This window comes from Sorex fumeus, unplaced genomic scaffold (genome assembly GCF_029834395.1).
Source record: "Sorex fumeus unplaced genomic scaffold, SorFum_2.1 ptg000072l, whole genome shotgun sequence".
NCBI lineage: Eukaryota > Metazoa > Chordata > Mammalia > Eulipotyphla > Soricidae > Sorex > Sorex fumeus.
The window spans coordinates 30,448,194-30,472,380 of NW_026606129.1; the positions used below are offsets into that span (position 1 = coordinate 30,448,194).

At 41.2% G+C, this 24,187-nt stretch overlaps 1 protein-coding gene across 3 annotated transcripts in view; it reads right to left on the reverse strand.

Moving 5' to 3' along the window:
• SLC4A7 (solute carrier family 4 member 7) overlaps window positions 1-17,583 on the reverse strand; it is a 98,505-nt gene extending 80,922 nt beyond the window's left edge. For all 3 annotated transcript variants that reach the window (XM_056129946.1, XM_056129945.1, XM_056129947.1), the window contains exon 1: window positions 17,428-17,583. In XM_056129946.1, coding sequence (XP_055985921.1) covers window positions 17,428-17,475 — 48 coding nt within the window. In that variant the 5' untranslated portion in view covers window positions 17,476-17,583. The remainder of the gene's footprint in view (window positions 1-17,427) is intronic.
• Window positions 17,584-24,187: the final 6,604 nt, after the last annotated feature.

Consider the following 24,187-nt stretch of genomic DNA (forward strand, 5'->3'; position numbering starts at 1 on the left):
ACCAGTTTATTCCTTATTTCCCCCTCCCATAAGAACCACTATTCTACTCTAATTGAATAGTGGTTCTCTAACTTTAACTATTTTAGGTTCCATATATATATGAAATCATACAGTATTTGTCATTCTGTACATTGTTTTATATATATATAAAATTCAGTACATTTTTGTGAATCAAAATCCAACTGAGTCCTGCTACTGACAATGCAAAAAGTCCTGCAAACATTTTTTAATGTGATCAAAGGATGGGGTTGAAATGCAGTCTAGCAGGTCATCTGCCAAGTTAAGAGAAAACATGTTTTAATTTAAACATGTCATTAAGATGTGAGCTGAAATAGGGTAGGTAGGGTATTTTCCTTGCACAAGGCTGACCTGTGTTTGTGGTAACCCAGCTTACCACAACCTGGGTTATGTTAAACTAACCATAAGGTCTTTCCATATGATCCCCCAGAATCACTAGAAGTGATCCCTCAGCACAGAGCCAGGAGTAAGCCCTGAACACCTCCAGGTCCGAAAACCATTAAATAAAGATAATAAACTTGTCATTAACTAAAAAGTTTTTATTTTTGTATATTTCTTTAAGTTTTCAGAAGTGGAAGTGTGACAAAATAAGAATTAAATCATGCTGTTCACAACAACATGGATGAAAGGCAAAGATGTTTTTGCTAAACCAATTAAGTCAGAAGGAAAAAGACAAATACTGTTAACGTCTCATGTGTGGATCTAAAAGGAAAAACAATTCATATATGTAGCGAACAGACTGGGGGCTGCTGAAAGGGATGGAGCTGAAGGATGAATAAGTACAAGATGCCAGAGCTACAGAGTTTTTACTGTAAAATAAGCCATGAATATATAATGTACAGTCTGACCACTATGGCCAACAATATTACAGTTTATTAAATTGCCACGTGAGTAAAATCTAAAAGTTAACTTTGTTAACAGACGTATTTGTAGTCATCCCTTTGCAATGTATACAATTATCAAATCATACTGTACACTGAAAATAGTTATATTATACACCAAATACACTGCAGTCAAAGTTTTTAAACAGGAAATTAGAACCATTCTAAATGTTCTTCCCCCTCTGAAAAAAAGATAAACTCTAATAATTAAAACCATAAAGAGCAAAAACTTTTACACTGAGACCAACATTATAACACTTCATAAAAATAAGACAGTATTATTTTAATGTGGATTCCACAGATAAATTTGAAGCAGTCAGGGCAGGGTGGGGGGAACGGGGACACTGTAACTTGAAAGGAAGTCTCATTTTGAAACCTGTTTCAGTGAGAAGCACCACCCGCCCCCACCGAGACCTAGCAATGCTAAACTCACAGTGCTTATCTTGGGCAACCAATTCCATTTTACCACCTGTCACTATACTGAGTCCACAGCAATGTATAACACTGCCATCTAGTGACTAGCAGTGGAAGTGAGGCCTTTTCCTCTCATGCCCCTTGGGGAAGAAAATAAATAGGCGCCTGTTTCAGGTAAGATTTGAAAAAATACCTGCCGCTGCATTAAGAAACTTGGACAAGGGAAGCAAGACAGAGCACAGCAGGTAAGGTGCTTGCCTTGCAAGTAACATCTCCATTTTGAGACTTCTTGTTACTGTGTTTGGCAAATTGAATACGTCACGGGTAGCTTGCCAGGCTTTGTCACGCAGGCAGGCGAGATACTCTCGGTAGCTTGCCAGGCTCTCCAAGAGGGGCGGAGAAATCGAACCCAGCTTGGCTGGGCTGGTTGCGTGCAAGGCAAATGCCCTACCGCTGTGCTACCGCTCCAGCCCTTTTTCTTAAAGGTCCTCTAAAATTAATGCAACCTGATTGGGCGGGGGGGAAAAAGGAACAGTGGTTTTTGGCAAAGTATCTCTCCAATTTTCTTAAAAACAACCCATGACCCAGAGGAATTATAGCACAAGGGCTTAGAGTACCTGATATATAAGTCACAATCACAAGTTCAAATCCCCAGTGTCCCATATGCACCACGCTGGATTCTGGAAACTCGGCTACCTCAGATGACTGATGCTACAGGCAATACCTGGCTGTACCACAAAATAAAAGCGATCACCCAGCAAGTGCACAATAAAATGATGTTGCGATGCCATGGCCAAGAAGTGACATCTCCGATGATCCCCTGGAGTATGTACCACATACAGACTGGTGAGTACCACAACTCTTAACTTTGGGACTCAAGAGTACAGCCTTGGCAAGCACATACACAAGTACCCAAATAAAAAAAAAAAAGCAAATTTCAGTGACCCCTAGGTACACTGTGTGAAACCATAGCAGTCTGATGTACAGGTCCCACAAACATCACCAAGAAAAAACAAGGAATGAAGAAATGAAGAGGGAAGTAGGGAATATAACAAAAGAATATATCGTAGTTGAAACTATATTTAGCATGAGAATCGATTCTTGTAGTTTTCATCCTAGGTTATTACTGATAATTATGAAACTTTATCTAAGAAACTAAAAACTAATCTCACCAGCCAAAAAAAAAAGGTTAAATGTGTGTGCATGTGGTTCAAATGTCAATTACCAAAGTCAAAGTATGTTTTATATAGAAATATCAAACATATTGTTCATTGTAGCACTGTTTACAATAGCCAGAATCTGGAAAAAACCTTAGTGCCCGAGAACAGACTACTGGTTAAAGAAACTTTGATACATCTACACAATGGAGTACTATGTAGCTGTTAGAAAAGATGAAGTCATGCAATTTACATACAAGTGGTACTACATGGAAAGTATCATGCTAAGCAAAATGAGTCAGAAAGAGAGGGACAGACATAGAAAGATTACATTCATCTGGGGAACATAAAGTAACAAAATAGGAGACTAACACCCAAGAATAGCTGAGATAAGTACCAGGGGTTCACTCCATGGCTTGGAGGCCAGCCGCACATGCTAGGGGAAAAGGCAGCTCAGCTAGAGAAGGGTGCACCAAATAAAGGGTGCTGGGAGGATCTTCCCAGGATTGGAGATGCATGCTGAAAGTAGACGATAGACCGAACATGATTTCCACTCAATGCCTCTTCTGCAAACCATAGCACCCAAAAGAAAAGAGAGAACAAAAGGGAATGCCCTGCCACAGTGGCAGGGTAGGATGGGGGGGATGGGGGTGGGAGGGATACTGGGATCAGTGGTGGTGGAAAATGGGCACTGGTGGAGGGATGGGTACTCGAATATTGTATAATTGAAACCCAATCATAAAAATTCGTAAGTCTACAACTGTACCTCATGGTGTTTCACTAATAAAAAAAAAAGAAATATCAAACATATTTAAACTCAGACTTGGAACAGAAGCATTTTCACATCCTCTCGTATCATTCAAAACCAAAGAAGAGTAACTTCTCTAACTCTAGTACTTTAGTATTCTTTATATTTTTATTTTGATCTTTTTCATCTTACTGTGATTTTAACTTTGAAATAGAAGGTCTCCACTTCAGAAACTGTTAACGCTTATTGCTGACTCTGTTGGAGGTGGGAGGTATTGAATATCATAGGATATTCAGTAGCTTACCTGGCCACCTAACAGATGCCAGCAGAATATACATTTCCTTTACAAAATATTCTTATTGGAGTTTTAATGAAACACTTTTAACTAAGAGTAGGATAAAAAATATTTTTTGAATCTGTACACTTACAAAATAATTTATTGAGCCAGTGATATGGCTCAATTGTGAGCACACTTTGTATGAGGCCCCAAGTTCAACACCTAACTGTACGGTATCCCAAGCACTGCTGAGAACCCGACTCAGCGGGATGTAATCCAAAAGCCAAATCAAAAAAAAAAAACAATTTCTCTATTTCTCAAAATTTAATTTATTCATTTAAAACATTTCTAAGTTGTTTTTAAAAACAGAATGTCTCAGACTAGAAAGACATAGTGCAGGGGTTAAGTTCCGCCTTATATGAATTTGGGCTCGAATCCAGGGTTTGAGTCTCTGGAACCACATAGTTTCCCCAAACACTGCTAGTCATCACTCCTGAGCACAGAGCCAGAAATGATCCCTGAGCACCATAAGATATTGCTCTCTTCTTCCCCCTAAAAAGAATGATCTCTCTACGTCAACTCATCCCAACCAACTGAATATACTAAAAACCGTTTAACTTGTTACTTAATCTGTTAGCTTGAAATTCATAGTCTCAACTTGATTAGAAGGTTCCAAACCAAGTGTCAGTTTGATGGGGGGAAAAAATGGGGAAACTGAAGCAGATGCAAATATAAGATATGAGTTACTTCAAGTGGCACCTGACAAAGCAGACAAATGTCAGAGATGAAAAACTAGGCCTAGCTGTTCTTAGCAGAATCTTTTCATTTCCTGAAATTTTTGTTCATACTATAGCACAACCTCTACACTGAAAACCTGTGCTTTGTCCATCCTGTCTTCTTTCCCCCATTTTTCTGTGCTTCCATATTGGTGGACGTGAATGTCCTGGCCAGTGCTCTCAAAGGCATCAACAACACTGAAAAAAAAAATGAGGCAAATGTCAGGTCCTTATTAGGCCAGGCTCCAAGTTATTCCCTGTTCCTACGACAATGGAGCATGGGTACACTGGCACGTTTGAAATCAGTGATGATCTGATGGCCTCTCAGGAGCTATATACCAAAACAATGCCCAAAAGTAGAGAGAGTATGGGGAAAATTGTCTGCCATGGAGACAGGGGGAGGGTGGGAAAGGGGGGTATACCAGGGACATTGGTGTTGGGGAATGTGCACTGGTGGAGGGATGGGTGTTTGATCTTTGTGTGATTGTAACCCAAACATGAAAGCTTAACTATCTCATGGTGATTCAATAAAATTAAAAAAAAAAAGAAATCAGTTATGATGACAAAGTCAGTGAAATTGTTGTTGTGAAAGAACAATGATACAAAGTCAGTGAAAAGGTTCTCAAACAAACATAGAGCAATCAGCCCAAGATTTGTTGTGCAACTCAACAATACGGAAAAAATTGAAATAACCAGCCCTCCTGTCAGTATGGCTGCATTGTACTAACAACCTCTGGTGGCATCATCAGACCATGAAGAAGCAAAACAAAAACATGCGGGAGGGAAAATTCTAGTATTCTTCTTCTAGGAATGAAATCCATACTCAGAAACAAAACACTCCATTCAACAAAACATATACATATTATCCAGTAAACTGAAATATATTTCTGACTCCACAAGATTAAAAAATTTGCCTTTTGAAATACTCAATTTGTTTCTATTTGTTGAGGTAAAAGTTACCTCAATTATACAATTATAAAATAGTAAGAATTCAGATTTGTAATATTGCTAAATTTAAGAGCTACATGGTACAGGTTCTAGGGAGCTTTCAATCAAGATAAATGATTACTTTTATTTATACTTTGATATAAGTTTTTATTAAAAATTCAAATAATATTTATCTCTCAAATTATCAAAATTGGAATAAAAATTAATTTTTCAATTATCCTTATACACCAGAGAAGTAATTTATCTTTAAGTCCTTCTAGCAATACTTTGTGGAAAAGGGTGCTTTTATGTATTTTTAGAAACATGGTAGGATTCAGAAAACAGCATTTCATTCAAGCAGTGAAACAGTCAAAAATACTAGATTATTAAGAGAATGTCCATATATTTATAAAATAGCTCCTAAAAACCTAATCCAGTGATTTCTCTCTACAAAGTACATTAGCATAGAACTAAGATTAGCTACTACTGTAGCTATACATATAATTCTGTCAACCAGTTCATTGTGGTTGAAGACAAAATATTGATGAGTACTGGCTCTGGAGACAAATTATCTTAATTCAAATCCTGGCTCTACTTTCACACTAGGTAAAAAGGTAAAAAAGGTAAAGGCCCTCCCGTTGATCGTCGATTTGCTCGAGCGGGCCCAGTAACGTCTCCATTGGAGACTTTGTTGTTACTGTGTCTGGCATATCGAATACTCTCGGTAGCTTGCCGGGCTCTCCGAGAGGGGCGGAGGAATCGAACTCAGGTCGGCCATGTTGGCCACTTGTAAGGCGCACGCCCTACCCGCTGTGCTATCGCTCCAGCTAGTTGAACATATTAATCTCACTAGATTTGTAACCTCTCTATAGAATACAAGTAAATTGTATAACTCTTTGATTATTAAAATTAAACAATGAGCATAAGGGGCTTAGAAAAGTTCTACCACAAAATATAACTTAAATATTAGATACTGGCACCATCTCGTTCACAATAAGTTCAGTGGGTGGGAGAGCATGCTTTGCATGCAGGAGATTGAGGTTCAGTCCTTGGCACCACCTGATACCCTGAACTCTGGCAGCAGCGACCTCTGAGCTGGGAGTAGCCCCTAAAAACCACCAGGTGTGGTACAAAACATCCCAGAGGCGGGAGCATAAACTTTGCAAGCAGGAGGCCAGGGTTTGCTCCACAAGCACAGCTGGAAGTGACCCCTGAGTGCTACCAGTATGACCAAAAGAACAAAATGAAAAACAAAACCAAAATGTCATTAATATCAAAGAACTCTTCAATGCAAAGTGCTCCATTCATTTTAAACAATTTTACATCTTTCTGAAAACATTATTAGCATATACTATTATCAATCTCCAAGTTACCCTTATCAGGACTGAATAAAGATATCTACTACTTGAATCACTTGGTTATTTACCATTTATAATTTTTATAATCTATCCTACTACAAGACAATTCCATTTGTTTTATGCACTTAGTTAGACAACAGATGATGCCTATTAATGTGCCAGAAGTATACGTATATATAATATGCCAAGGACCAAAGATGAAAATAAAAAGTATAGTATGTTCAAATAACTGAAACAAGTTGACTGATTATACATCAAGCAGGAGTATAGTGGCATAGACAGGAAAAGATGGAGAAGTGGAAATGGAACAGATGTTTCAGACCCAGGAATTTTAGAGCCATCCTCATAAAAATGCAGTTTAATCATTGGTACAAAGCAGCACTGTAGAGAATTCTATGGAGAGCTGGCGACAGAGATTCACTCCTTAGACCAAACTTTACCAAGTGTCTTTGAGACACTCTTGGCTTCACACTCCATCTTTATCCCCCTTATCTTTAAAGTTTCCTCTTAGAAACTTTCCACTCACAAGCCTCTCCCTGTCCCCCTGCTTCTTGGCTAGGACCACATGTCCTTGTTAAGGATGGAGTTGAGTCCAATCTCTCCTTCACTAAAAGATACCACAACAACACTCTCCCTTCAATAAGGTTTGCTTACCATTCTGTATTATTCAACCGTTTTTCTTTTCTAACAGAACATTTTTCTTTAATACTGGGAGTCAACTTTTAAAAAGGCACTGCATTACTACAAGCCAAAGAAAAGAAGTAGAGGGGCTTAAGAACAGATACAGAAGTAAACTGATTCTTGCTGGGTAAAGAGACACACATCACGGCTAACGTTCACAGTTTCAAATCAGAGTAACAAATACCACTCACTCAGATAAGAAGTGCAAAGAGAAGGGAAGATTTGATAAGCTCTACTTAAGACATCAGGATTCCAAGTAAAAATAATAGTGGACAGAGCTTCTGTTAACCTTCTGTTATCTTCCACATATTCTGAAGAAGAAAAACAATATATTCTAGGATTGAGAGGTGAGAAGATACAGTCTAAAAAGTGAAGTCGATAAATAATGTGCCCACCTTAGAAGATAGGGGATAACTGGCAATGCACAGGGCATTTTCTACTTGTATTCAGGAACCAGAAGAAAAAAATGAATGTAGAAAGGTACCAATACCCAACGCTGTGACTTGTTTTTTTCCAGATGCTTTGAGCCCTCTCAGCAAATTACTAGGGATTCATTAATTACTAGATAGGATGATAAATGTCTTCGAACAAGAGTTTGAAGAATTAAGCCATGGATTCTAAACAAGATAAGGAACTGGCAGCAGGGGATCAAAAATAGAAGTGGAAATAAGTAACTAGAGAGCTTTAAAGTTCAAACAGTAAAAATTGAGGGAGTTGGAGTGATAGCCCAAAGGGCTAAATATGCATGCTTTGCATGCTGGAGACCAGGGTTTGACTCCCAACACTGCCAGAATGACAGAAAAAAATAATTAAAAACAAAAAATAAACAGAAAGCAAACAAAATATTTATATATGTAAGTTGTAGAATCTGAGAACTGGGGAAGAAAGGAGACTCGCTAAACTTATATACCTAAATTTAAGAATTGACACAGAGAGGAGTTTCAGGAGAAAAGACATGATGGCAAAGAAAATAAATACAACTTCTTTCAGTAGAAGAAAGAAACTAACTTAAATGGGTAACTTTAACTACACTTACAAATAACTAAAGAAAATAACAGACCAGCAGGATGAACAAGAGTCAAGGAACAGAAGAGACACAGCAGTAGCCTACGGGTACAGAAGAGCAGCCAACAGAATGATAGAGGGTAACACAGCTATACAGTATAATCCTCAAAAGGGTTTCAACAATCAACATGTATACTGAGCCAGTTAAAAAGGCATTTTAATCCATTCTCTCAGCAGGAGAGGGAGAAAGTAGCTGAAAACTAACAAGGAATACTATACAATTGCATGTTTATTACTATGTTCACACAATGATCAAGTTCATTTATCTCAGAGAACTTAAGGAAAAGGTGTGACACTACAATGATCCAAGATATTAGACAATAATTTGCCTCTAACCAAAATTAGTATACTGATCTCATTTTTTAATGATGTACACAGCAATCTCTTGAGGCAATTGGTAAACTAAAGCAGAAATGCTATCATTTTGATCTTCTACAGATTTTTTCTAATAAGCATGGTTTACTCCTATTGCAGATGCAAGGAATCAGCTATTGCCAATGATCAATTTAAAATTCACTGCTGACAAATTATAATCTCAAACTGACCCACTCCTATTGAAGCTCATAACCACACTGAGAAAGCACTGACGATATTAAGTATAGAAACATCTACTCAATATTCATCACTTAAACTTTCAAAGCCATTTATCAGCACAGGGGTTAGATGCTTGCCTTGCAGGTGAGGTGGGCCAAGTCTGGTTTGATCCTGACATTACATTACAGAGCATTGCCAGGAGTGATCCCTGAACAGAGTCATGGGGGCTAACCAGGTGTGGCCCCCAAATCTAAACAAAACAGAATTTAATCCTTTGATGCAATGGCTAGAAGCAAAGATGTCAATATAGAAAAGTTAAGTAGATACAATTACTTTAACATGCAACAGACATTTTTCTATTATGATCTGAGAAAATTTAATCTAAAAATCCTATTCCTCAGTTCTTTTACAAGCACCTAAAATCTCCCAATCTCCCCATCATACTTGCCAGATGAAATCTAATTCTGGGAGTTCCATTCTTTGCATGCAATTGTTACATTAAGACACTGTTAGAATTGTTACCACAGGGGCTAGAGCAATAGCACAGCAGGTAGGGCATTTGCCTCACACACGGCCAACCCGGATCTGATTCCCAGCATTCCATATGGTCTCCAGAGCACCACCAGGAATAATTCCAGCAGAGCCAGGAGTAACCCCTGAGCATCACTGGGTGCGACCCAAAAAGCAAAAAAAGAAAAAAAAACAAAACATTCAATTATATTTTGGCTCTATCGAAACTTTATTTTTATTCACTGTTGCTACTGTTGAGGGGGCCACACTTGGCAGAGCCAGTGTGGGAAGCATGAGGTGCTCTGAATTAAATCCAGAGCATTACAGATGTCAGGCATTTGGTTTGCTTCACTACATAAGTCACAACTCCCCACCTCCAGTTAAAAATCTAAACTTTTAAAGTTGAAGGGAGCCACATCCCACCGTGCTCTGGGGTTCCTGATTGCGGTGCTTGTACTGGGGATTCATCTTTTAAGAAGGATTTAAAGTAACATTTTAAAATGGAGACAAGAAAATACCAATCAAAAACCAATGCAGGAAAACTAATACAAATTACATTACCCTAAAATACTATATAACAATGACCTTTATGTCATATTTTATGATAAACCATATTTTTAAATGAGAATAGCAGCTACAATCCTGTAAGCAAACAAATCCTGCAATACTGCTACTTCATTGTTATGGTAATAGGAGAAACTGAGAAATGCTCAGTGCTTGTGCTGGTGTTACTTGGGCCTAATGGTGCTGGACCACTCTTGGTTATGCTTGGGAGCCTCCAGGGTTCCAGTGGGTGGGGTTGATGAGCCAGAGATCAAACTTGGGTCTTTGCACATGCAACGAATGCACCTCTGAGAGCTGAGCTATCTTCTCCAGTTCTTGTTAATACCATTTATCATCAAACATATGAGATAACTTACGATATTTAAAAGCTCTCCTTTCCTCCAACAATTGAGTTGACAGTACTTCTATTCTCATTTAAACATGTTATTGTAAATTTTGTAATCTAATTGCAAATACTAAAGAAATTGAGTATTTTGAGTAGATGCTCTAGCTCTGGATTTCTAGAGTTTCCTGGATCTTCAATTAGTTATTAGCTGCTCATATTTCTAAGGAAAATCAGGAATTCCCATCTCGTGTGACTATTCTTTCTCTATCAGCGTAAGGACTCACTTTAGGATTTCTTGGTCTTTAATATGTCAATATTCACTGTGTATATAGCATGTGACATTTCTTGGTTTTTAATATGTCAATATACACTGTGTATAAAGCATGTGACATTTCTCAACCTTATTTGGGTACAAAATGATACTCAGGCAAACCCTTTTATAAATGTACTGTTCTCCAAAATAACGTTTAGCAAATACTGGTGTGCTTATAATAATTATTGCCATCTACTTATGCAAAATATAAGGTTGGACTTTATAAAGGCAAGAGACAAACCCAAGCTAATATTTAGATTAGTCATTCTTCGGTTGTTTTTTGGACTACAAGCCCCTTTTGAGATCAGACTACAATGCTATTTAACCCTCTCCTGGAAAAAATGCATACAAGATTTAACCATTTCAGTTTCTAGAAACTAAGCAATTGCCATAGTCCAAACAGTCCCTGTAGTCATGTCTGTTGCAGAAAAATTATGACTAGACAGTGATTGATAATATTATATATGGCACTGTTAATGCTGGTCAATAAAAATGCTACAAGAGAGCCCAGAGCACTTTATTTTGGGGAGAGAGGTACACCTGGTAGAACTCAGTGCTTAGTTCTGGCTCTGCACTCGGGGATCACTCCTCATGGGCTTGGGGTGCCAAAGACTCAACTCCAGACAATTGTGTACAAGGCAAACGCCCTACCTGCAGTACAGTCACTCTAGACCCTGCCCCCTCCCCGCCCAGAGCACTTTTTATGCAGAGAAGTCACCATGAATGGACACAGGTATAAAGCAAACAAAACATATTCAAATAAATTTCACTTAACAATTAATGGTACCAAGCAAAGTATATTCCATTAAATAACGGTAGGTACTGCTCTGGATTATTCAATTTTCTACAGAAAAACTATAGATCTGTATGATTGTAAATGTCTTTTAATTTTAATACTCAATTCTTACAGAATTAAAAATGCCTTTACTCTAAGCACTGATGGAGTGACCTGGTGGTACCCAGTCACACTGGCCTTCGCAGTGCCACATCACCAGGTCTGAGAACTGAGCCAGCCAACCTATTTGGTCCAGTACTCCCCTAAGTGTCCCCCTTGTCTCCTAAGCACTGCTTGAGAACCCTCCAAATGTCTTGTAGGTCATTTTGTTTCATTTCATGCAGCATGTAATCACAATAATACTATTAAAATTCAACATATTTCACATTAGAAAATAGTACCTTCCAGAAATATAACTTTGCTGCAAATCTGATTGTGACCATGTGAATTTCAAGAAAGCAAAAGCAGGTGAAGACATTTCAGATATTTTAAAAAGCACTCAGGGGCTGGGGATGTAGGTCAATAGTAAAGCAGATGCCTCATATGGCATGTGTGAGGCACCCTGACATCACATAGGAATAAATGGGGACAGAGTGACGGCAAGAAGGAAGGTAGAGAGCACTTGCCTTGTTGCACTCAACAGTTTTTGATTCTCAGTCCACCAGGCCCACTGGGAGTGGCCCCAAAACAAAAATAAATGGAATAATGAATATATAGATAAATAAAAGATTCCTGAAGTATATATGTAGTCTGCTAGAATAAATTATTAGCAGAGAAGAGACATTAAATAAAAAAAAGTGGTAAATTCAGGGCTACCAAATCTGGTTGTATAAGGGGCAAAGCTTTCAGAGAAGTCACTCTATATATAAACTGAACCTCCTCTCACAATCTTGGACTAATCTGCAACTCCCTAAAGATGCCCCCTCCCCCTGACTTGCCTGTTTATCTGTTGCAATGCAGACAAACAAGAGTGGTCTTCCCTCTTTTCCATGACACAACTTCCTCTTCACAAATTCCCACCACCACTAAAGAACACTAAAAATTTGAGAAAGAAAAGATACATACTAGATCAAGAAAATAACCCACTGGCCAAAGTAAAACAGAATAGAAATTTCTTAAATTCATTTTTTAATATCATAAAAGGGCTTTTTTAAAAAATGGAAACATCTCCAGTACTACCAACGAACATAAGGAGAAGAGAGGCTGTGATAAATCGGCTATACTACTATTTTTGTTGATTACAAACATTACTAAAAGGAGTTCTATATATTTTCAGTGTTTGTTTTCCAAAATAATGATGTGAAAACACTCTAAATTTAAAAAGAACATGCACCAAGCATAAAAGCACCAAGTAATCATTACAAGATATGGCTAATTATGAGAACAACAGGTAGTATCATATTTTCCCTTCTCATGCATTTGAGACTTTCTATGCCTCCTTCTAAAGTAAACATGTCTAAGACAACCAGCATTTCAATTTTCAAAGATGTAACCACTCTCAAGTTCCTAATCAAAAATGATATACAATTCAATAGCTTCTTCCTATCTCACAATCTGTAAAAGGTTTTGGCATCCAGGGAAGGAAAGGGGGGAGAAAACATCATTAAACTGCGGTGAACAGAATGGGAACCCAGTGATACTTATCCACTTAACTAACTTTCACCACAAATATATTCAAATCCAAACTAGAGTTTTTAAAAATATTTTAAGAATAAAAATTTGGAAACCTGTTTAAGGTAACCAAACCAAATCCAAGCTGCACATCAGATAGACTACTAAAATGCAAATCTTGTCATAATTATCCCACTAACTCCTAAACGGGGGGGGGGGGGGGGGGGGGGGTGTTTGACTATATTCATCCTACAGCTCTCATTAAAAAAATGTCCATCCCATGAAAGTTGAGCCAGAAATCTGGAAACCCAGCATGGCAACAACCTGATAACCCTCTACTAAGGTAAGGGAGACAGCAGCATAGCTAAACACTACTATAACACTGTATCATCCCCATGGTTGCCTAAAAGAAGTCTGCTAGAGCAAATTAGTAAGGTATACTGTAATCGTGAGTGAAGGGTCTAGTGCACTTTGGGGGTGGTGAAGTTACAGTTACTTTGCCATATACTACCAGAAACCATGTTACTGAAACTACAATAAAAAATAATTTTTAAATCATTCCTTTAAATGAGACTAAAATTTAAGTAATGATAATAATAATAGTAATAATAAAGTGTCACTGGTATCACTTTGGCTCAGAAATCAAATCCTTTGGTTCAAAAGAGGGCTCATGTGGGTCAGAGAGATAGTACAAGGATTAAGGTGCTTGGTTCCAGTCCCACATATGATCGCCTAAACACTGCCAGGAGTGATCCCTGAGCAAAGTAAGGAGTAAGCCCTGAGCATCACTAGGTGCTACTCCCCAACAAAAGGAGGGCACAAACAGAAGTCACAAACTTTACATATATATAACAGGCATTTATTAAGAGGGCATGTTACTGAAAAACTAAGAACCTCTATGTATTAAAGTGATATATAATTATGGAAAAATAATAAGAGGAAAGAATTACAAATCAAAATCATACTGATTAATCTAACATTAACCATGTGAATAACTGCAGGATGTTCCTTATTTAAATGAGCCATTTTGTCAGTTGCAGACCCTATCCCCTTTAAGATCATATTTGTGGTAAAATATACTAAGAAGGGAAGGAAAGAGGAAGAAGAAAAAAACCATTACAGGATGTTGACAGCAAAACTACCAAAGCTTTATAATAAATTGGTTAGTTAGCACACCACATACCACCAAAAAATATATACAGCAGGTTGCTCCAAAACCAGATTACTTTGGGTTTCGATTTTAACCTACTCAAGTAACAGGCTAGCGTAACAAAAAAAAAAAAAAGAAAATTCAAAATTTTTCATAATCTCTCTTTGAACAAAACCTGTGTACTTTACAACCTCAATTACCAAGTAAAACGATTCTTCAATCCAATTCAATTGTCCTACAGTTTCATTTGGACAGATGACAGATTTGCTGGGTCTGTCTTTGCTACAAATCCATGGACTGAAAGCCAGAAATACCAACTAAGGCCAAGGGGGGGTGGGGGGAGGACAAATTAAAATTCTGAAGAAAGGCTTAGGTGTCTATTTTCTCTAAAATGATCAAGACCTAATTACAGATCCCCCTAGAGGATCTTATAGATCTACCAAAACAAACAAACAAAAAGACTAGATAGTCACTGTTATATTCATACAAGGTTGTAAACATCTTTAATTTATTCTAATGACTACATGTCCATGACTACAGAATCATGAAAATGTTTTAACTGGCACACACAAATGGAATTAGCAATTACACAAAAGTTATCATTGTGTACAATACACATTCCAAAATAAACTCAAAGAGGCTAGCTCTGTAGGTAGGTAGTTTGCCTATATCTTGAGTGTCTGTCACCGAGCAGACAATAAATATGGATAAAATGAATAAAATCATACAGCAACAAAATTCACGAGAACAATTCCAAGAATGTCAGTGGCCACAGAATTGTGTTAAATCATTTACATCTTAAATGAAAATACAACACTTGCTAAAATTTCAGAACTCAGTAAGCAGTGTTATGAAAGAAACTACATTTGGTATACTAGAATAGTAGACGCAGTTGAACTCAGTCCCAAGGAAGAGCTGAGTTTTTATAACACAACCAAAGTTGTGTATTTTTTTATAGGATAAAATACTTTGCCCTTATCCCAAAATTTGAAAAGTGAAAATTACAGAATTACAGTACTTACCCTAAAGCCTAAATTATGAAAGTGCTCCAAATTAAAATATAAATCATCACAAATTTATTCGTGTTTCTGCATAATTATTAATTGTATTCTACTATTTTTTGATTAAGCAGTTGGCTATGAGTTAGAGCAGTTAAGATGAACATCATCATATTCCATTTTCATGACTTCATTTTTACCAGGGGGAAAATGATGAGAAAAATCTATCAGCGACAATAGTTCATTTCTTCCCAGTTTTCTAGTCATGATCTCTACTTCTTAAACCAAACTTCCCTACTCTATTTTTAGAGGTATGATAACCTGTTGCATCTCATCCCTATTACTGATTTGTATATATTTACTGTAGCTAAATTGTATCTTTTCAAAGACTTAAGGATATAAACAGCTTTCCAAAGGCCCTGCCATGCCATTAGTAATAGTGTTCAGTAATCCTTTGTCTCATTTTCCTCATTTGAAGTTCTATTAAGAACCAAGCTGACTGTCTTGGATATTAAAGAGTAAGCCTTAAGCAACTGTTAATACAACGAAAGAATGGATTGGAAAACTGGTATTTTTCATATGCTAAGTAGGCAATATTTGAGAACATATAGTCTCTAACCAGCTTTAGGAATGAAAACTCACTTTTTATTGCTCTGAGTCAAAAATCTGAGCTGAGGAAGAGGCAACAGTACATGATACACATTATTAGAGGACATCCCAGTTGGATGGCTCAAAGGGTTTGGTGGAGCATGCCTTGCAACCAGCAGGTCCAGGATCCATACTGCAGGGTCCCTCCAACAGGGATGAGAGTAGCCTCGAAACCAAGCACCACCAGGTGCAGCCCCCAAACCAAACCAAACAAACAAAAACCGAAACACAGAGCCCTGATGTCAGAGAAGTATGTGTCCAAGGGACATAAAGAATCAGAGAAGATTCTGTAGGGAAGATGCATTTCCTGTACTCCATTGCATTCTTGTGAGTGGTCTTCCACCAAACCACTGCCAAATGAGTTTAGTCTTGGGGGGGACGGGGATACTGCGTTTTTCTCTCCTTGGGGGTGAGTTTGGGGCAGTGGAGATGGTGGGGTGAAGAGTAGACTCTAGAGGTGAACACAAGGAGGAAACTGAACGTCTACCCTCCAGGGCCTTATCTTGCAAATGATAGGGTGGAGGGGAGCGATTAAGGACAACTCTTAAATAAAAAACACGTGAAAAGCAAATTTTCCTGCTGGCTGGGGAACACTGGAAAAAATTTCACTGCAACTTTCCCTTCCTCGAGGGTCATAGCGGGAAGAACTGCAAGTAGGAAAATTTAGAAGACCTCCATGCCCTCCTAATCAGGAACGACGGAGCAGCGAGAGAGAGGGTCACCCACCACGGTGGTGAAGGCCCGAGGTGGAGGAGGATGGGGCGGGGGGGGGGGGGGGGGGGCACATGCATTCTACATGAGAGCAGGAAGTCGCGGCCAGGCGATCGGTATCCACGAGGGGTGGCCCAGGCCCTCTGTGAGTCCAGCCCGCTGCCCATCCATCCTGAAACCCAAGTCAGCGTCTCCGGGAAACGCGCCCGTGCCCGGTGGAGGAGGGCAGGAGTCGCTCCGACGGCTCGGGGCTCCGTTCTCCCACTCGGCCTGCGGCAGGGGGCGACTCCTCCAGTCCTCGCCGCCAAAGGAGGAGGCGGGCCCCGTGGGGCCGGCCCGAAGGGGAGCCTCGGCCGCGAGGCGGGCGGCCCCGTCCACGCGGCCGGAGAACTCCCCGAACAAAGCGCACCGCGGCCGGGCTGGGGAGTCGCCCAAGACCCGGGGAGAGTCGCCCCAGCTCTCCGCCGCTGCCGGCGGCCGGGAGACAGGTGGAGCTGCGCTCCTCCACCCGGGGAGAAGAAAGAGGGATGTTCGGGTGGGGGGGGGCACAGAGGGGGCTGCTCAGAACCGAGACCCGGGCACCGGGAGGGAGGGCGGCACGGCGCAGCGGAGAGGAGGGAGAGAGGGTCGCCCCCGCGACGGTGCCACCGCTCCCGCCCGAGCGGTGCCCAGGATGCGGGCGGCGAGGATGCGCGGGGAACGCGGCCGGCAGCCCACACTCGGCACGGGGCCGGCGTCGCGGTCCGTCCCCATCGCACCCGCGCTCGGGGGCGGCCACACAAAGGGGCTGGCGAGGCGGAGGGAAGCCGGGCTGGGACGAGGTAGCCGGACCGCGCCGCCCGCCGCGCTCCCGCCTTTGTCTGCCTCGCACAGCGCCGGGCCCCGCGCGGCCCCCCCCCCCCACCACCACCACCACCACCTACCCGCCACCTCCTCCCCCAACTCCCGTTTTTCCCCGCCCCACGCCCCGCCGCCCGGATCGTTACCCGGGTGAGTAGCGGTCTCATCTGCTCGCCGGCCCCATCCGCCTCCATGGCCAGCCGGCCAGCCCGCGGCGGCCGCTACGGCGCTGCCACGCTCCGTCTGCCCGCCGCTGCCGCAGCCCCCGAGACCCCCCGCACGCGGGGAGAAACGAACGTGCGTCCGTGTGTGTGTGTGTGAGTGTGTGTCTGTGTGTGTGTCTCGGGGAGTAGGGGAGGGGGGAGTTCGGCCGTGCACGAGAGACGCGGAGCGCGCGGAGGCGCGCGGCCGCCGCCGGGCAGGCTCTCGCCGGGGACCGAGGCCGCGCGGCGTGGAACGTGGAGCGAGAACTGAGCCAGGGAGGACCGGGCGGGGGAGGAAGAGGGAGCGCGTCGGAGCCCGGGGGCGGGGCTGCAGGCCGTGACGCGCGCGCGCCCTGGCCCCGCCCCCCAGCACGCCCCCGCCCCGCCCCTCGCGTCACGCCCCCTGCCCGTTTGGCAGCGCCGGCCACCTCGGGGCTCCCGCCGGCCCCGCCGCTAGGCCTCCGGGACATGGGGCGGGACGGATACCGAACGGGCGTTGGTGCCAGCCAATCAGCGCCCCGCGGCGTTCCATTAGGCTCAGCTCTCTCGCTCTCCCCCCCACCCCCACCCCACCCCCGCTACTACTTCGGAACGCCCCGCCCCTCTTTGTAAAATCTGGACTGACCTTAATCTGAATCGTCGAACTCGTTTTTCGAGTCGGAGGTTCCCCTGAAGTGGAGAAGTACCACCGCCCCTAACTCCTAACCACGCGCTGGAGAGGAAAACAGGACGCCCACCCACCCAGCCCACCCCCGCTTTTGAAAGATGCTTACAAGGAACCCGAAAGGAACTAACGGATCTTCAGGACTCCTACCAGTTTGTTCTAGTTCTTCGAATCTTAGATGAATGGTTAAGAATCTTAACTTGGGGCCTCTGAAAGAAAGCGTATCATCGTATGCTTGGACCCCCTAGCCCGGCACAGCGGGGGGTCACCTTCAAGGGCATTTCACAGTGTGCTTCTGTAACTGGCACTGATCACGGATGTACCTGCTGCACAAGCTCTATGAAGAATTAAATACGACTTTCCCGCCCCCCACCCCGCCCTCGTGCCTGGCACCTAGTATGGTTATTATAGGCATTATTGTTAACAGGGTTAAGGTACTTGTTTAATAATGACTACAAAAGGCTAGCTGAGAAGAGCAAAATTCGTACTATGCAGGAAGAAACTTGAAATATAATACAGCAGTTATGGAGGGCAATCCTGTCTATTTCCAATAGGATATTGGTAAAGCTCTTTGTCAGTAAGAGTTATTTTTCTTACTAGGGTCCTAGTCCCCTTTTGTTGTAAATTTTCGGGAGAGTAACTTTAAAGTTATAAAAGGTATAAAAGCAGATGTGCTTTTATCAATAGCTGCCATTTAAAGAGGACTAAACTAACGTGTGACATTCTGCAAGCATGTTTCGATTCTAATCCTCACCACACTCGAGACTATGTTGCATTATTCCCTATTCACAGAAGCTGAGGCTTACAGAGAAAACTGACTTTAGGTACAAGGTATGTAATTGCTCTCATCACTTTATTCAGATGCTCACTAGAGATTTAAATACTAGGAAAAAAACAAGGGAAGGAGGTAAAAAGAATAAAAATAACATGGAGAAAAGGGAAAACTATTGGAGGCTGGATGAGAGTGGGATTTCACACAAAACTGCTCAAGGCTTACTCCTGGCTCTATGCTCAGGAGTATAGATGGCTAGAAAACGTTTCAAGGTGTTAAAAGAAAAAAATATTGCTTTACATGTGTTAAATATTTATCTGAAATGTAGCACCAGCAAACATTTGCTAAAGAAAGGTAAATATGAACCTAAATTCATCAATAACAACTTGTAACACCAAAAATTAATGACATTTAGCTCTATCCCAAATTCAGGACACTTCCTGAGTTTCTGGAACAGTAGGTAATACTAGCAGGGATGGCTCCAACCTCTTGGCAAGATTTTCCTACTGAAGCAGGAATAATCGCCCACCAACAGTTCTCTATAAGCCAAGACACATTTTGTAAAGACAAATAGTAGCTTCTTTGTCACTGTGAAAAGCCTGAAACAACCCTTATCTCTAGCAGAGGATCCTTTGACAATTATGTATCTCTTTGTTGTCTCTTCTGGGTCATAAATGCTCCCAATCCTCCAGTGCTTTAAGAGAAACTGAAATCCTTGGAATAGTGATTATGATAGCACCAGGGCAGTCTCACTGGGGTCAAAGACAAAAGAAAACAAATGGGGAAAATGTGTCCCTTAATTTCAAGCAGTCAAGGGCTACAGATAATTTTTTAATAAAAATAATAATAAACCAGTCCTGGACCCTGACCTCATGGAGTTCAGAGGGAAAGATCGTGATAGTATCAGCAAATACAAGAATGTAATGTATACAGTTCTGTTATAGCTGTGGAACTCACAAGAAAAGAGAGAGAGAGGACTTCTGTAGAGGTGACGAAGAATGGAAAACTGTGGAAAGAGTTTCTATATAAAGGTATTTGGAAAAACTACAGAGAAATGCAGTAGGTTTTAAATGAGTCCTGGATGACAGTGGCATCATATCATCAAATAAATAGGGAGCAGGGGAAGAAAAATTTTAGGGAGTGTTAAACAAGAACAATGGTGTTGTTCGGAAGAGGCACAGTAGGGTAGCTCAGTGGTGAGACGTTTACTCCCTGCTCTAACTCTTGCACACCCACTAATCCCAGTCTGAAGGCAGAATGCCCACAACTGACTCTCTGTGAGTGAGTGGGTGTGTTATTAGACAAATCCCTTACCTGTGGCATCTTTTCTGAAACCATAGATTGGGGTGATAGTGATACTCTTCTCATAGATTGGCAATGAAGATTAAATGACAGCATCTAGCCCAGCACTGAACAATGAGAAACCTCCATTATCTGTTTGGAAAAAATAAGGTGGGAGAAAGATGGACTCAACTTGTATAAGGGGAAGGGCCTCTATGTATTATAGACCTGAAGAATTAACACCCCCATTAAAATGAAAAATGCTTCATATGCAGCAACCATTTTTTTTGCCTAGCACTTAGTGAGCATTCAAAAAATATTGAATAGATATATGACACTAAGGTAGTTGGGCTATTTCCTGAATGAACTTATACTCCCACCAGCAGAGGGTATTAAGGAGGGAAATGTTACTATATAATAATCATTACTACTTGAAGGATAGCATGGAAAAAGAAATGCCAAGAGTAAGGATAATGCTCTCTAAGGTAACTACTGAGCACTTGAACATGACTTATCTTAAGTGATATGCATTACAAGTTTAAAAGATTTAACACCACACAAAGAATGCAATATTTAATAATCTTATCAAAGATTATTTGATATTTAATCACTTGTTGATTACTTATTGAAATGTAATGATTTTATATCACTTGATCATTTGACATCTCGTTACTCATCAATTTGCTTGAGCGGGCGCCATAACATCTCCATTTGTCCCTGTCTTGTGCTAGTGTAGCCCAATGGCGTCTGCTTGCTCCAGGAACACGGAGATGTCTGACCATCTGCTAGGTGGTCGACCACACGATCTTTTAAAGTCCTGTGGAATCCAGTCGGTAATGGCACTAGTGCAGCGGTTGTCTCTAAATTTCATTACACGTCCAGCCCATCTGATTTTCGACGCCTTGGCATCTTGAGACAGCATCCCTGATTCTCAATCGTCAACAGAGGTCGGAACTCCGGATTCCCTCTCTCACTTGAGTAAAGCGTTATACTCCAAGCATAGCTCTTTCAATTCCTCTTTGGGAGACCCGAATAGCGTTCTCATCCTGTTTTTTGTAGGGCCCAGGTCTCTGAGGCATATGTTAATGCAGGAAGAACGGTGGAGTCAAAAAGATGTGCGCAGAGCCAGAGGTTCTTCATCCTCTTAGTTATTTCTTTGATGCTCTTGAAGGCATTTCAAGCTGTTCTCTTCCCCTGTGCAACTCAGGTGCCAGGTCATTTGTCGTGTTGACTTCTTGACCTAGGTACACATAACTTGCATTCACAGATGTTCATTTCGTTGAGAGCGAATGGAATGTCAGGAACGAGTCTGTTTCTCATGAACATTGTCTTTGTGAGATTCAGCTGGAGTCTGACCTTTCCACACTCACGGTCGAAGTCAGCCAGCATTTGTGCCACTTGGCTAATGTTTGGTGTCATTAGAACAATGTCATCAGCAAAGCAGAGGTGGTGTAGTTGCAGACCACCTATCTTCACTCCCATTCCTTCCCATTCCAGTCGTCGCATGACATTCTTGAGGGTGGCACTGAAGAGTTTCGGTGAAATGGTATCACCCTGCCAAACCCCTCTCTTGACATGGATGATCACTTCCTTGTAGAATGGTGAAATCCTGGCAGTGAATCTGTAATACAGCTCACTGAGGATCCTGATATATTGAGTTTGAATGCTCTGTTTGGCTAAGGCTTCGATGACCACTTCAGTCTTCCGAAATCTGACTGCTTCTGAAATCTGACACTCCATTTCATTGGTAAAGAAGTGAACAGCACACCAACAAGGTCAGACCCGGATACCTGAAGAATCTGCCATCAGTACTCATCAATGCACTGGCTCAGCTCTTCACGTGCTACCTATCTGAATGCAAGGTTCCATCCCAATAGAAAACCAGCAGGACCATTCTACTGTACAAGAAGGGAGACATCCACGACATTGGTAACTATCGCCTGATCTGCCTATTGTCTGTCATCTACAAGCTGTTCACTCAAGTCATCCTGAATCGGATTGGCAGAACACTAGATGAAGGACAATCATGCGAGCAAGCCTGGTTCCAAAAAGGATTCAGCATGACTGAACATATCCACATGGTAACCAATCTCATTGAGGTTTCTCAGGAGTTCAAGATGTCGCTCTGTCTAATGCTCATTGTTTTAAAAATGATTTTATGTACCAAATTAAATTTTATTAAAATAACTTTGTTATTTCACAACTCTTTGATGTGGCTACAAAAAAGTTTAATTATATACATGATATTTCTGGTTGACAGTGGGTTACAAAGCATGGGAGAAGACAAACAGCAAAGTAATACATAAGCAAAAGTTTGGAGGGGCCAGAGCAATAGAGCAATAGGCAGGGTACTTGCCATGCATATAGTCTACTCAGGTTTTATCCCTGATACCCTATATGGTCCCAGGAGACCCATCAGGAATGATCCCTGAGCACAGAGTTAGGAGTAAGCCCTAAGCACTGATGAGTGTGCCCCCAAGAAAAGAAATCTTGGAATTAAATTAAATTAATTAAATTAATCTTAATATAATTTTTAAAATCCACATGTTATATAAACCATTTGTCCCCAACATTACTATCATTACCATTCTTCTGGGTATTTTTATGTTGGTTGGGATATTTCCCACTTAAGATGTAAAAAACAGTTGAAGGGCCCAGAATACGGCTGACTTGTATTCAACCCCTGGCACCATATATGGTCCCCTGAGCACTGTTGGGCAAGGCCGCAACCTGTCCCCACCCCCCCCCCCCAAAAGTGAACAGAGAGTACTGAGAGATGTACAGTAGTTAGGGTATGTCTAGCATGTGGTACACCCAAGTTCAACTTTTGGTACCTATGGTCCTCTGAACATCTCCAGGTACCAGGGAAGCACCTAGCACCATCAGGGTGTCATGAGGATCCCTGGCACCACAGGCCTAAAAAGCACTGTATCTTCAGTCCTTTGTATTGAACCACCAGTCTGGTTGGCTAAGAATTGAAGGCAGGGAACCAGGCCTCCAAAGCACTGTCTCCTCCCAAAATAAATTAATAGAGAAATAAACTGTTGTATACCCAAGTTATGGAATATTATTTAGCACTAAAGAGAAATGAGTCACATGCTATAAAAAGATAAGAAGAAGCCTTACATGCATTTAAATTAAAGAAGTGAATCTGAAAATGATGCATAGTAATCATTCTATGTCATTGCAGGGGGAGGAGGCAGCAGAAACCAAACTCTCTGGGGCTAGAGTGCTATATAATAGAGGAAATATACCACTTACCTTATATATGACCTCTCCTGCACCCCTGGTTCAATCCCCAGCACTGCATATGGTCCTCCGAACACTGTCTTGGGGTCACTTGTGAACAGTCAGGAATAGCCCCTGAACATCACTGAATGTGGTCCAATTCCCAGCCTCCAAAGCCAAACTCTGATCACTGTATACTGGGATGGATGATGTAAATAGAGCATAGATTTTTTTGTATCTCAATGAAAATTCTCTGTATGATACCATAGTGATGGACACATGTCATTGTATGTTTGTTCAAACCCACAGATGGTTTAATAGTACAATTTAATCTATGGACTCTGGATGATTAGGAAGTCTTGGTGTCGTTTCATCACTGTAACAAAGATGCCAATCTGGTGAGAGTGATGAAGGGTGTTGAAATGGCAATAGGGCAATGGCTATGTATAGGTGAAGGACAGGAGTATGAGGGAAGTCTGTTTATACCTCAGTTTTGCTAGAAATCTAAGAATGCTCTAAAAAATAAAAGTGTAAGGATTAATGATTGTGCCAAAAAATTGAAAGAATGAAATTTAATTTTCTTGCACTAATGAAAAACTTTGGGTAGAGTATGTTCACGAAAACTTCTATGGCAGAAAAAAAGACATTCATCTATATCTACATCAAGGAGGTTGGTTAAATATACTCTGCTACTTCAGACAATAAAATACAACTTAGCATAAAAACAGCTGAGCTAGGGCTGAGGAGAGAGCTCATCA